The sequence below is a fragment of the Podarcis bocagei genome (genome assembly GCF_964188305.1).
Source record: "Podarcis bocagei genome assembly, chromosome: 18".
Lineage (NCBI taxonomy): Eukaryota > Metazoa > Chordata > Lepidosauria > Squamata > Lacertidae > Podarcis > Podarcis bocagei.
This window is the reverse complement of record NC_138144.1, coordinates 765978-781323: the sequence shown is the minus strand read 5'-3', so window position 1 is coordinate 781323 and position 15346 is coordinate 765978. Positions and strand designations below refer to the sequence as shown.

General features: G+C 45.8%; 1 protein-coding gene across 2 annotated transcripts; it reads left to right on the top strand.

Annotated features, from left to right (window-relative positions):
* Positions 1–6251: 6251 nt before the first annotated feature.
* Positions 6252–14720, top strand: LOC308577513 (vomeronasal type-2 receptor 26-like). 2 transcript variants are annotated; one of them, XM_081177771.1, is made up of 5 exons: positions 6252–7001; positions 8004–8295; positions 11756–11974; positions 13105–13231; positions 13444–14720. In XM_081177771.1, the coding sequence occupies exons 1-5, from the start codon at positions 6652–6654 to the stop codon at positions 14352–14354; spliced, it is 1899 nt and encodes a 632-aa protein (XP_081033897.1). In that variant the 5' UTR covers positions 6252–6651; the 3' UTR covers positions 14355–14720. The 2 variants fall into 2 exon arrangements, with proteins under 2 accessions (XP_081033897.1, XP_081033898.1); XM_081177772.1 differs by lacking the exons at positions 6252–7001; positions 8004–8295 and adding exons at positions 8634–8665; positions 9361–10203.
* The last annotated feature ends 626 nt before the right edge of the window (positions 14721–15346 follow it).

Sequence of the window (15346 nt, the reverse complement as noted above, 5' to 3'; positions counted from 1 at the left end):
CGTTCTTGTCTTCATCGTCCTGTATCTCCGTCCCGACGGCAGGAGCTCGAAGAGACAGTGACCAGGATGCGATGGATCTTTTACTATGTCCAGTGCCTTCCTATGGCACCTTGTGGCATAAATCTGCTCCAAGGTGGAGAGTGGGCAGCCAACAATGCTCTCCGCTGCCTCAACAACTCTGCACAACCCCATCCTGTCCTGGGCAGTACAGCTTCCGTACCACACACAGAAGCCATAAGTGAGCACGCTCTCAATGGCACAGTGATAGAAGGCAAGCAGCAGTTTCTGCGGAAGATGGTTTTTCCTTAGTATTCTCAAAAAGTACAGTCTCTGCTGCGCCTTCTTCACAAGCCCCCTTAACTAGTTCGTGATACGAGATGAACTCTTACCAAATCGCCCAGGTGGTTCATTGCCATCCGATAGGAATGTTTCCCCTGGGAAGCTTCGCGGTTGTGCTCTTCAATCATCCGGAAGTTCTCCTCCCATATGGTTCTGCGGTGGTCCTCTGAGTTCCTCTGCAAAGAAGACACTTGGCGAAGAATAATGGGCACAGTCCAGGCAGGACCACAACTTCCCCAAAAAGGACCTTAGGAGACCTTGAGGCCAGGAGAGCCCAGCTCCGGGAAATGATGCTAAGAGCCAGGGTGGATTTGATTTAAATCACATCGATTTAAACCACAATTTAAATCACTAGTCAGTAAGACTTGATTTACATCATTTTTTACTTTTTACAGAAAGACTCATTCTTGCTGGTACCATCTTAATGTTTACAACCAGAGGAAGGTTTCATCTTTGGAATAGTTTTTACAGTTGTATCAAAAATTACTGATTTGGTTCTACTATTAGAAAATACATTGGCAGATAATTATGAAATTATGGTGAGGTTCAATAAGTTAACTGTTTATATTTGGACAACTTTTCTGCTGTGCTTTATCAGAAGGAGAAAAACAATCCTTTCCTTAGCAACATTATAGCATACGTATCTGTGTTTGTTAACAGATGCGGTTAAGCGTTTTTCTTATTTAAAAAAACCTTGGGCTGAGTTTTAGCACACATGAAAAACTTATTTACAAATCCTTATTTCCTGATGAATAGCCTTTGGATTATAATGTAACTTAAATAGAAAACCTTTAGAACGATTTTTCCTCCAAAAGCATTTTATTTTAAAAATCCGATTTAATTGTTTTTAAAAAAAACATTGATTTTTATCCACCCTGCTAGCAGCACAATTTGGTTGCTCTGATTTCATGACCAGCTGGAGAAGGGGTTGGGGGATGTGTTGAGAGGGGACTCACCTCGCGGTAAACCTTATTGTGGGTCATCTTCCAGTCTCTCCAGGCTTGGTCCAGCGCTGGGTCTCGCGCTGCAGCAAAGGTCCTCAGCAAGACCAGCCCGGTCAGGGCCACCAAAGAGATCAGATGCATGTCTACACAGGGGACAATCTAGTCAGTTGCCACTAGAAGAAAAAGGTCAAGTTGCAGGCCTATGGGGCTGGAGTAAAAAGTTAAATGACCCTCTGGACGGTTAAGTCCAGGCGACTCTGGGGTTGCGGCGCTCATCTCGCTTTACTGGCCAAGGGAGCCGGCGTACAGCTTCTGGGTCATGTGGCCAGCAGGACTAAGCCGCTTCTGGCGAACCAGAGCAGCGCACGGAAACGCCGTTTACCTTCCCGCCGGAGTGGTACCTATTTATCTACTTGCACCTTGACATGCTTTCAAATTGCTAGGTTGGCAGGAGCAGGGACCGAGCAACGGGAGCTGGGATTTGAACCGCCGACCTCCCAATTGGCAAGCCCATGTCCCTTCAAGAACTTAGAATCTGGCCCAGTGTGTAGCAGCTTCCTACGTTCCTGCGTATTCTCCTAAAACCTTTTGGCCATGAGTTCCACAGGCTAGCATTGTGCGGCGCAAAGAAAGCCCCTTTCTTTCGTTTGGGCCCAAATCTCCTGATTGGTTCCGTTGCAGGTGACCTCCCCGGATCTCCTGTCTCCCCCCCCCCCAATCATTCAGCCCAGAGGTCCAGCTCCGAGGGCCTTCTGGCAGTCCCCTCCCTGCGAGAAGTGAGGTTCCAGGGAACCAGGCAGAGGGCCTTCTCAGTGGTGGCACCCGCCCTGTGGAACACCCTCCCATCAGATGTCAAGGAAATAAACAACTTTCTGACTTTCAGAAGACATCTGAAAGCAGCCCTGTTTAGGGAAGCTTTTAATGTTTGACATTTTATCGTGTTTTTAATATTCTGTTGGGAGCTGCCCAGAGTGGCTGGGGAAACCCAGCCAGATGGACGGGGTATAAATAATAAATTATTATTGTTATTGTTACATGCTGTAGTATCCATGCCCTTCTTTCTGGTTCGTCTCTAAAATAGCCTTATTTCCCCTGTTTCCACCATGCACGGTGCAGCCTCAACATGTCTGACCACCCCTTCTTAAATCCAATAAATAATAATTATTATTATGTTCACAGCCACTCTCCCAAAACGTTTTCCGCCAAACCTTACCTTCTCGCCTGAACTGAAAGATCTAGAGACTAGGATCTCGTCTGGCTCTCAACCTGCCTGGGTTCAGAATAAGCCAGAGACTCCTTTTTTATAGAGACCGATTCCAATTCACTTTAAGTTCTTGGGAACGTGACTGAGTGGAAGTGGCGTTTCATGGTCAAAGGACGCCGTGTGCCTGTTTACTTTGCCACGACTCGGTGGGAAAAGCCGCAGCCGGGAGTTTGTGGGTGCCCAAAATCTCATCTTGCTCAATTTCTTTTCCTACCGGGGGGGGGGGGAATGGACCCCCAGCACCCTGTACTTATACAGTCGTTTCAAAGGTTGCAGCTGTTAGCCTTGTGAAATGGGCAGAAAATGTCTGGCACTCACAGGGCAGGGTATTCCTTCACCCTGACCAGTGGGGCAGATGACAGCCATGTCACTTGGATCAGATTTAGGAATAATTTAGGAATACAGTGGTACCTTGGTTCTCAAACTTAATCCGTTCCGGAAATTCTGTTCCAAAACCAAAGCGTTCCAAAGCCAAGGCACACTTTCCCATAGAAAGCAATGCAAAATGGATCAATCCATTCCAGACTTTTAAAAACAACCCCTAAAACAGCCATTGAACGTGGATTTTACTATCTAACGAGACCACGGATCCATGAAATGAAAGCAATAAACAATGTACTGCAGTCACACAATCCATCTACCAGTAGCTGAACTGGGTTCCACGCAGTCACAAAAACAACATGGAAAAGCTGCAAAAACGAAAACACAAAATAAATAGCAAGAACAGACAGACCTCAACGTAACACTCAAAACGGAAGAGTAGCACTCAAAATGGAGCATGTTCGGCTTCCGAAAAATAGTTTGCGAACCGGAACACTTCTGGGTTTGCAGTGTTTGAGTTCCAAGGTACCACTGAAATTCCATTATATGATAAATGTCTCCATGCAATAACTCGTGCCTCATAAAGGGAGAGGGGATGTGATAAACCCTAAGATTGTCCTTGAAAATCATATGGAAACTTTGCTGCAATGAGGGATGCAAAGAAACAGAAGAAGCCAACTCTCCTCTTTTTCTTACACCTAGTCTGGGGTCTTCTGTAGCTCTGGGTCACAGAGGACATTCACCTCTTCTGTCAAAGTCCCTTCTCTCCCCAAATGCAGAAATGGACGGTTTCAACTTCCTCCTGTTTGGAGCGTATGTTCACTATAGGTCAAATCCATGCCGTCAAACTTTAAAGGATGTGGCACCACCCAAAGTGTCCTGGGAACTGTTCCTTGTTGCGGGTGCTGGGAACTAGCTCTGTGAAGGGGCGAACTACGGTTCCCGGGGTCCTTTGTGGGACACTGTGTGCTTTGAGCATGCTCTGAGTGCAGGGCCGGGTTTAGGTTTGATGTGGCCCTCAGCTACTGAAGGTAACGGGGCCCTTTCTATGTCCAGCTGTCCTTTGTCCACAACAAATGGCCCCTGTTCTTTTGTGTTGAACACCGTATTTTTTGCTCCACAAGACGCACCTGACCATAAGACGCACCTAGTTTTTAGAGGGGGAATGCAAGAATTTTTTTTTCCTTTTAAGGGCGCGCTGAGCAGAGCCTGTGCGCATGTGTGTGGCGCTTGCAGGCTTTTCCCCAGGAGCGCGGGCTTTTCTACGAGGTGAGAGAAGGACAGCTTACAAGCCAGGGCACACTGGCAATTTCTGCTACGTGCCAGTTTGTGCCATTCACGTCAACAAGTCCTTCAGGAAGTCATTATTAATTGCGGGAGGTTGAAGCGATTTGGCTATTTTTGTTTGGTTTGGTTAGCAATCGCTGTAAATGGAAACCACGAGTCGATAAAATTATCGCCTTGCGCCATTTTTCAGGGAAGCCTGTTGGTACGGCGCAGCCGTTCTGATAACATTAATTCCCACACTTTCGCCAGCCAGCCTTGGGGGTGAGGTCTGCCTGGGATTTGCACGTTTCCGGCGACTTCTGCTTCAGAGGCCGTAGCTAAAAATACTACTGTGCGAAGGAGACAGGCATTTAAATTTAGGGAAGCTTTCTAATGTTTGATGCATTACTGTATTTTAAGATTTTGTTGGAAGCCGCCCAGAGTTCCGGTACTTCCGGGTTTCGGTGGGTCCATAAATGCAACCTGAAGTGTCTGTAACCCGAGGTATGACTAGTAAACACAGGTCAATAGAAGACATTTTCGCTGCAAGACTTTTACTTGAGCCCATTTCATTGACAGCAGCGGATCAAAGCAAGACACATTCGATCAAAGTGCACAAATACATGGTTTTTATTGTTTTGAAAAGAACCAAATTTGAAAACTTGACATGCAGCCTACGGAGTTGGATTGGAGAACTTGATTTTTTTGCTCTGTCTGGAAGCCGTGGAGAAAGGAGGAGGAAGGAAGGAAGGAAGGAAGGAGAAAGGAGGAGGAGAAAGGAGGAGAAAGGAGGAAGGAAGGAAGGAAGGAAGGAAGGAAGGAAGGAAGGAAGGAAGGAAGGAAGGAAGGAAGGAAGGAAGGGGCTCAATAAATGCTGAGGTTTCGCTGGTCCGAACTGCATGGATCCAGTAGATGAGGAAACGATGGCTGGTTAGAAGGGATAACTTGCACCCTCTGCTATTCCACAGAGGTTCACTCCTTTCTGCATTTTCATGTAGCCATGTTCACCCCAAGCCGAGCCCCAGCTGAGGGAGGGAAATAGGAATGGAGAGATGGTGAGAGCCTCTTCAGCAGGGGCCAGCAAACTTTTTCAGCAGGGGGCCGGTCCGCTGTCCCCCAGACCTTGTGGGGAGCCTCAAGCCCCTCTTTCTCACCTGTTCTTTAGGATCCAGTAGTCAACCAGTCTCTGGCCGTTATGTCTCTTGAACCCGTAGCCAACGGTCAGCATTGCATGGTCTAGGTGGTCGCCGCATTGGCGGTTATTGTAGATTCCTGGCAGAGGAGGAAAAACAGAGAACATGGCTCTGGCACGTTGTGGAACAAGCGTCTATTCCAGCAGAGAGGGAACCACCAGAAGGCCAAATGAGGCCCCTCTACGCTTACCCAATTCCGCACCTGCGTATACAGAGCAGCTGCCTCGTGCTAAGGATGCGTTAGGCTGACGTTCATCCCCTTGTTTTTCTCTCTTCAACCCCAAAATCGGTGCATCAGATCTCGAAGCCCTCAGCTACTTTCCTGTCTTGCAGCCAGGCATTGCTAACCTGGCGCCCTCTGGGCAGACTGCGCTACAACTCCCAGCAGTTGCAGCCAGCGCCTGCTCAGCGAAATCCCCAAGATTTGATCGCAGGACAGATGTTGCAGAAATGACGGAATATTTTATCTTTTTTTAAAAAAATCATTTTTATTTGATTTGACAAATGTCAAGTTGTAACAATGCTAAATACCTATCCATATATACCGTATTTTTTGCTCTATAAGACTCACTTTTCCCCTCCTCAAAAGTAAGGGGGAATGTGTGTGCGTCTTATGGAGCGAATGCAGGCTGCGCAGCTATCCCAGAAGCCAGAACAGCAAGAGGGATTGCTGCTTTCACTGCGCAGAGATCCCTCTTGCTGTTCTGGCTTCTGAGATTCAGAATATTTTTTTTCTTGTTTTCCTCCTCCAAAAACTAGGTGCGTCTTGTGGTCTGGTGCATCTTGTAGAGCGAAAGATACGGTATATATATTTCTCTGAATATCCCATGATGTTTTAGGGAGCAGGCGGGGCCCATGACTTACATCGGAGGAGCCTACACAACACGAAACACTGTTGCTGGATGTAGGTTTTATTTATTTTTTATCTTGTATTTCGGAAATGTATACATCCAGTTGTTGTTTTTCCCCTTTAATTTTTTTTTGGGGGGGGGGCCAAGAGAGTGGGGCCCTAAGCTAGAGCTTGTTTAGCTTATACATAAATCCAGCACTGTATACAACCATGCCCCAATCTTTTCCAAACCATTCAACAACGGCCCAATCCATGCGACGAAAACATGTTTTCCCCCCTCGGCTTCTCACCAAATTGTGGGGAGAACCTAGAATTACGCAGATGGCGTTAATGATTTTTATTTAACGTCTCAATTCCTCTTCACCCCTTGGAGGGTTCTAAATACCAATAATCAAGAAAACGAAGAATGCAAGAAAGAACACCTGTGATTAAAACCAAATAATAATATTCAGAGCTTTTCCTGGCGGGGCTGGGATGGGAAAAATGGCAATTTTGACCACGGTATATTTATCCTATTATCTGAAACCCCTGATGAAATTGGGCGGTTTGGAAATCGGGTTCTGCAAAAGTGCCATTGCTTTAGGAGGGATAATATTTTTCCGGCTGCAGATGACGTGGTTGATGTTTTTGTGTTGGCTGTTGTCACAGGACAGCTGTGCGGTGCTGATGATCAGAAGACAATTCATCAGACCTTTGCGACTGCAGGAAAACTGCTACAGCCCAGGTGATCTCATTGTCGGTGGGAATTTGCCTCTCTTCAGAGCTCTAGTCAGAAAGTTATACTTTAAACAGTATTTCAGAGAAGGGGACTCCCCCCAGTTCATGTAAGTTCTCGGCGAGGCCGAAATTGTGGATTAGCCCAGTATTTTTTTAAAGTGCAATAATAATCTTTATATCCAATTTTTATTAAACTTTCTGTGTCACAATTCAAAGCACTCCTTTTTACATCCTTAAGATATCAATGACTTCCCTTCTTCTCCTTCCATGGTTCATTTTACACATTTTACAAAAAACAACAATATTCAGTATTCCGTTATTGCATCCATCAAAACTTATCTGCACTGTTGAATTTATCTTAATGCTGCCAGAGTTTTCAGCTGTACACAATCATCCCCAAACAGAAAGGACTCTGGGTATATTGGGGGGGGGGGAGTACTTTGCAACGGAGAGGAATTAGTCCCTTTTTCAGAGTTTCTAAGCAGAACTTCAGCCCTTTATGATACAGGAAATCATTTTTTAAAAAGTTGAACCCCTATTACACACGATACGATACGATAATCTTTATTGTCCTTGTCCCATACAGAACAACGAAATTGAAAAAAAACTACATCAGACATTCAAAAACCCACAAGCCTGCTATCCCATCTATCCCAGCCTGGTTAGCCCCCTAAAAACTCTGATACCCCATAATTAAATACAATATACTCCTATAGAGACTCCCTTACACTGTGTTTAAAACCAAAATTGCATTTGGATAGAAACTGTTTCTCAGGCGGCTAGTCCTAGTCTTTATAACCCAGAAGCAGAAGCTGAAAGAGATCATTTCCGGGGTGCGCACTATCCTGCGCTATCTCTGCCGCTTTCTTACGGCACCTGGCAGCATAGATTTGATCCAAGGTGGGAAGAGTGCGCCCAATTATTCTCTCCGCAGTCTTCAGAACCCTGGACAGCATTGTTTCTTCCCTGGCCGTGCAGCTCCCAAACCACACACACAGACCATAAGTTAATACACTCTCTGCAGTACAATGGTAAAATGCCACCAGCAGGTCCTTTGAGAGATTGTTTTTCCGGAGGATTCTCAGAAAATGTTACTACTCTCGTTGTAGCCCTTTGCCCAAGAACTACCAGTATATTCTGGCTTTGGGTTTTGCCATCCAGGAACTCAACAGGGACTTAATGCTTTTGCCCAACACCACTCTGGGCTTCCGCATCTACCAGGAAAGCAGTTTTGCAAACAAGCCCACGGAAACCAGCCTTGCCCTGATCTCCACGCGGAGACAAATGGTGCCCAACTACAACTGCGACAAGCAGGACAAGCTGCTGTCCGTCACTGGCAGCCTCGACTCAAAGACGTCAAGGCAGATGGCGTCGATCCTGAGCGCCTTCAAGATCCCGCAGGTAAGGAGAGAAATCGAGCAGGGTTCTGGGTTCCTTTGGCGCAGGGATGCAAAACCCACGCTCTGCAAAACAGGTCCGTGGCGTGTGGGCCACCTTTTCTACCGGAAAAAAAACCAATACTGTCCAGGGTTGTAAAGACTGCGGAGAGAATAATTGGGTGCACTCTTCCCACCTTGGATCAAATCTACGCTTCCAGGTGCCATAAGAAACTTGCAGAGATAGCGCAGGACAGTGCGCACCCCGGAAATGATCTCTTTCAGCTTCTGCCTTCTGGAAGAAGGTACAGGATTATAAAGACTAGGGCTAGCCTCCCGAGAAACATTATCCAAACGAGATTTTGGTTTTAAACGCAGTGTAAGGTAGTCTTTATGTGAGAATATTGTATTCACTTATGGGGTATCAGAGTTTTTAGGGGGTTAACCAGGCTGGGATAGCAGGCTTGTGGGTTGTTTTTTTTCAAAAAAAAAATTATTGGTTTTCACAATATTATAAACAAACAAACACATAGGATAAACATAAATCATAGCTTTATTGAAAATTACACTTATTAACTTTGTTAAGTGACTTCCCTGCTTCTCCTTGGTTGAATTTCATTGTATATCCTTTTAACGGTTTCCCAAGTCACAATTCTTATAAAATTTAACTTAAACAATAACATCCTTAAATCTTCACTTTACTAAATTAAACATATTAATTCAACACTTAACATAAATAAAATCCTAAGCCAATTAGGTATCTGCAAGCTGTTTTCAGTTAGTTTAACTTAACATATTTAACTAAATAATCATTAAATTTATTCCATTCTTCCTGATACTCCTCCTCCTTCTGGTCGCGGACTCTTCCGGTTAGGTCTGCTAGCTCCGAAAAATCCATCATCTTCATCTGCCATTCTTCTACTGGTGGTAATTCTTGGGTTTTCCACTTTTTAGCTAACAAAATACGAGCAGCAGTTGTGGCTTGTGGGTTTTTGAATGACTGATGTAGATTTTTTTCAATTTCGTTGATGGGACAATGACAAGAAAGATTATTGTATCGTATAGGAAATAAAGCCATTCCTTCTTTCAGCTCGGTTACGGCTCACCCAAACTGGGATTTGCATCTCCTTCTTTCTATTGCATCGACCCCAACGAGATCCTTCAGTTCAGGGGTTTAGTCTCGCTATTCCTGCATTTCCGTTGGAATTGGGTGGGACTCATCGCTTCGGAGGATGACAGCGGCGAAATTTTCATCCAGACTTTGGCACCGCTCCTCGCCCAGAACGACATCTGCGTGGCATTCATGGAAAAGGCTGTGCCAGAGACCCATGTCCTTTTGCCGCATATGAAACAATGGAAGAAACAAGTTTCAAAGGTTTACAAGAGTGAGGCTCAGACGGTGGTTTTCTTTGTAGACGCCAATTCCATCAGATATTTAATGGCGCCCATCACCCAACTGATGAAAAACAAGGGGACCTCAGTCGGGAAGGTTTGGATCCTGACATCCCAGTGGGATTTTGCTGCTGCGAGATCTGCCAGAACGTTTAAGTATCTGAAACATTTCCATGGGTCCATTTTCTTCAAAATCCGCACGAGAAAAGTGCCTGGGTTCGACAAATTTCTCTCTGCTTTAGATCCATACCGGTCTCCAGAAGACGTCTTTCTCCGTGGCTGGTGGGAAGTGGCATTTGACTGTAAATTTCTGAAACCGGACCAGAACGTTTCGAAGAACCAGCGGAACTGCACAGGCCAGGAAAAACCAGAGGATCTCCCAACCTTTGTGTTTTCGACGGAGATGACCGGCTACAGTTACAGCATCTACAACGCTGTCTATTCTACGGCCCACGCGTTACATGACGCCATGTATTCAACTGGACCCAAACTTGCAATGGTGCCAGACGGCAAGAGACTTCTGAATCTCCAGCCTTGGCAGGTAACGTCTTTGCAGAACCAAGTGCAGGTGTGTTCCCCACTACAGCATGATCGACTCGCGTGCAACTGCGTATCTGCGTGGCACCAGGAAACCATCAAATCATTGGAACCTGGAAAAGGCAAGAGAGGGGAGTTGGCTCATGAGAAGACCCTCTCTGGAGTCCTGAGAAGATGTCAGCGAGGGTCAAGGAAGTTCCAAAGAGCCCAGAGGTGCCATGGGGCTTTTTCTGAAAGGCGGCTCAGTCTCCCCACCTGGACCACATCTCTGAGCTCCACTTGAATCCGACCCACAGCAATCTTTTCTCTTTAAGAAAACAGAGGGCAGGTCCAAAGTCAACTCATCACAATGGTTGTCTCACAATTTGTTGTTTAGTCGTTTAGTCGTGTCCGCCTCTTCGTGACCCCCTGGACCAGAGCACGCCAGGCCCTCCTGTCTTCCACTGCCTCCCACAGTTTGGTCAAACTCATGCTGGCAGCTTCGAGAACACTGTCCCACCATCTCGTCCTCCGTCATCCCCTTCTCCTTGCGCCCTCCATCTTTCCCAACATCAGGGTCTTTTCCAGGGTGTCTTCTCTTCTCATGAGGTGGCCAAAGTCTTGGAGCCTCAGCTTCAGGATCTGTCCTTCCAGTGAGCACTCAGGGCTGATTTCCTTCAGAATGGAGAGGTTGGATCTTCTTGCAGTCCATGGGACTCTCAAGAGTCTCCTCCAGCACCACAATTCAAAAGCATCCATTCTTCGGCGATCAGCCTTCTTGATGGTCCAGCTCTCACTTCCATACACCACTAATACATCGCCACAACTCTCCAGACCTGTTTCACAACCGCAGCTTGCCAAACCTCTTTCATTCCATTTCTGATTAAATTTCCAAAAGTTCTACGTAAAAACTCCAATACCTATTTTAAACATTATCAACTTCCCACCACATTTTCCCTGTTTTTCTTATCCCCACCCCCGCTTTGCCGAACCCTGTCTCCCCTATTTTTAAAATACATAGTCGTAAGGCAATAATCTTTAATTGTTCTGTCGCTCATAGTTCAAAACCTGCTGACGGATTCTTCATGCTGTAGTATTTCTTCAAATAACCCGGGGGGGAAATGCTTCCATTGTTCCAAGAAAGTGGCAACCATCAAAACACCAACAATCTCATTTTAGCTGTTAGCTTAGTTGATTCGACATAGTCCATAACTTTGCTGATCTGTTCTTCTCTACTGGGAACTTTTTCCATTTCTGAGCATAAAGAATCCTAGCTCCTGTAGTTATATACATAAACAACCATCTTCTTTGCAATTTCTATCCCTGTAATCCTTAGAATAAAAGCTTCAGGCTGGGTTGTTGCTGCTGCTGCTGTTTTTTGTATACTCTGTTCAAACATCTTTTTCATCTCGTCACATATCATTTCCCCAAATACCCTTGCTTTTTTACAAGTCCCCCGCATATGGGGGGAAAAGAAAACCATCTCTTTGCACTTCCAGCGGTTATTAGAAACCTTCTTATACATTTTAGATAATTTATCAGGTGTTACAAATACTATCTCATCTCTTTAATTTCAGATTCTGGCCTCTTTGAGGAAGATTCGGTTTAACAACACGGCTGGGGATGAGATATATTTTACAGAACACGACAAGAGACCGGCAGCCTATGATATTCTGAACGGCGTCTTCTTCCCCAACGGATCGTGGGCCGAAGTGAAAGTTGGAGGTTTGGATCCTCGCACAGCCCCAGGAGAGGACTTCAGTGTTGACCCAGATGCAATCGTGTGGGTTACTCAGGTGCAGACAATCCGAATACTCCCTATTCATGTCCAATTCTTAGGTTGGGGCAGACAGAAGACAACTTAGAAAAGAGCATGGCAACTTGCTATCGAACCCCTTGCTTGAAAAATTGCTGCCAAAGCCTTTGGCAATGTAACAGCATCCTTTGCCGAATCAAACCAGTGGCTTTATTTGGTTGAAAGTTTTTGACTAAATATTGTCTATTGCACTAGATTCCATTCTCCGTAACGTAGCTAGCATTCATCCTTCTCTTCCGGTTTCTACTGGTCATACATTTCTAGCTGAAACTCTGGTTATTTCCTGCTTAGATTGTTGGAATCGCCTTTGGGTTGGTTCCCTACAAACTCATGTTAATCCTCTCATTTTCATACAAAAGGCTGCATTGGGGATCACTTCCTTGGTGTGTCGATTGTACCATGCTTCAATGTGACAGCCCTTCAGATATTTGAAGATGGCTATCGTATCTCCTCTCAGCCTCCTCTTTTCCAGACTAAACATTCTCAACTCCTTCAACCGTTCCTCATCAGGCATGGCTTCCAGACCCTTGACCATCTCAGTCTCCCTCCTCTGCCCACCTTCCAGCTTGTCCACATCCTTCTTAAATTGTGGTGTCCAGAACTGGACACAGTATTCCAGGTGTGGCCTGACCAGGGCAGAATAGAGCAGGACTATGACTTCCCTTGATCTGGACACTCGACTTCTGTTGATGCAGCCCAGAATTGCAATAGCTGTTTTGGCTAGCTGGTTTTATGATAGGCATTGAAATGACTTCTGAATGATGCATGTTAAAATTATTAATTTGTATTGTGTTGTTCATATTTTAATACTCTGTTGGAAGCCGCCCAGAGTGGCTGGGGAAACCCAGCCAGATGGGCTGGGTATAAATAATAAATTCTATTCTATTGCTTAGTTCTGTACAGAGCTATGTGCATAGATGACACGATATAAATTATTATTATTATTAAGAGAGCTGGGTTTCTATTTTTGTGGTGCCGAATAACTTACCAACATGTTTCCCTCACCCCACAAGTTGTCCACCTGTTATCAGCAAGAAGGAAGTTCTTCGAAGTAGCAAGAGAGAAACATTCATCTCATGCAGCAATGTTTTTTCTTTCTTTCCATTTTAGAAGACTCCATTCTCCAGGTGTGTAGAAAGTTGCCCTCCAGGACAGAGCAGAAAAGTTCTAGAGGGGAGGCCGGTTTGCTGCTACGAATGTGTCTCTTGCCCAGAAGGGACCTTCTCTAACCAGACAGGTCAGTCCAACTTAGGCACCCAAATTAAAGTGCGGAAGTTGTTCAGACAAGAGTGGCTTGGAGAGATAGAGAAACCTGGGGCGAGGGGTACCTTTAAAGAGAGAAGGTTTCCAGGAATGTTTGGGTGAATGACACCATCTCATTGGGTCAATAACACAAAAAGAAACTTCATCGCATGTGCCAAGTATCTCAGTTCTGCTTCTTTGTACCAGACGCAGTTCACTGCGCCAAGTGCCCCGAAGCTCAATACCCGAACAGGAACCAAGACCAGTGCATTTCCAAGAAGACCAACTTCCTCTCTTACCAAGATGTTCTCGGGATGGTTTTAGCTTCTCTGGCTCTCCTGCTGTTCCTCACAACCTCCCTAGTGCTGGCGATCTTCATCCAGCAACGCGACACACCCATTGTCAAAGCCAACAACCGAGACCTCACCTACGTCCTCCTCGTCTCCCTCCAGCTCTGCTTCCTCTGCCCCTTCCTCTTCATCGGCCGTCCCAAGAAGACCATCTGCCTTCTCCGTCAAATGGCTTTCGGCACCGTCTTCTCTGTTGCCGTCTCTTCCGTACTGGCAAAAACCGTCACGGTCGTCCTGGCCTTCGTGGCCACCCAGCCGGGAAACGTGGCGAGGAAGGTTTTGCGGAGACAACCGGCCAACTCCATTGTGGTGGCCTGCCCGTTTATCCAAGCCGTTATCTGCGCCGCCTGGCTGGCAACCTCTCCGCCATTCCCAAACCTGGACTTCCATTCCACGCCAGGAGAGATCTTAGCTGAATGCAACCAAGGTTCGGCCGCCATGTTTTACACCGTCCTGAGTTACCTGGGTTTCCTGGCCCTCGTCAGCTTCCTGGTGGCTTTCTTCGCTAGAAAGTTGCCCGATAGTTTCAACGAAGCCAAGTTCATCACCTTCAGCATGTTGGTCTTTTGCAGCGTTTGGGTCTCCTTCGTCCCAACCTACCTGAGCACCAAGGGCAAGTTCACGGTGGCCGTGGAGATCTTCTCCATCTTGGCCTCTGGTGCTGGTCTTCTGGGTTGCGTTTTCTTCCCCAAATGTTACATTATTCTCCTGAGGCCTCACCTCAACAGCAAAGATCATCTAGTTAGGAAAAGGTGTAAGATAATTTAACAGAATTTTAAATTATTCTGTACAGTAAATAAATAAATTCCATTCCGTATCTGGTTTTTTCTGACTATTGTGCCGCTGTTTGTTAGTGTTGTGGTTTTCTTGGAGTTGAGAGGAAGCTGATTGCTGCTATTTGAGTTAAAATAGGGGGGCCATTAAATATTTACAGCTATATATTCTGTCTTTAAAAAAGATCTAGCCAAAAAAAAAGATAGCCACGTATTTCCATGCTTTGCTAAATGTTCCTTCTTCCTCTCTAATCATTCAGTTTGTTGAAAATAAAATCGAAGAGCCGGGAAAGGCCATTAAAAAAAATAAATCAATCAACTCTTTTGTGGTGTTTCAAAAGTGGGGAACTAGGAAAATAAAGCAGCAACAAGAGGGAAACCTTGGATGCTTTGAGAACAAAATGCGGGAAATCAGTTTCTGGAAACATTGTATTAAATTTGTTTTAATCTGTGGCTGATTTGGACAAAACTGGAAAAATCAAAAATATATATATTGTTTGCTGATATCATACACCCACACCCACCCCCTCCCAACATTTCTCCCCTGAAAATAGGGACGTCCTATTCCTTCTCCTCCTTGTTTCCTTGACATCTGATGGGAGGGTGTTCCACAGGACGGGGGCCACCACCGAGAAGGCCCTCTGCCTGGTTCCCTGTAACCTCGCTTCTCGCAGGGAGAGAACCGCCAGAAGGCCCTCGGGAGATGGACCCAGGTGTCCGGGCTAGACGATGGGGGTGGAGACGCTCCTTCAGGTCTACTGGGCTGTTTAGGGCTTTCAAGGTCAGCACCAATCCTTTGAATTGTGCTCAGAAACGTCCTGGGAGCCAATGTAGGTCTTTCAGGACCGGTGATACATGGTCTCCACTCCCAGTCACCAGTCCGGCTGCCACATTCTGGATTAATTGCAGTTTCTGCGTCACCTTCAAAGGGAGCCCCAAGCAGAGCACAAGTTTACTTTACCACCTGCTAACAGGAACAAATTCCAT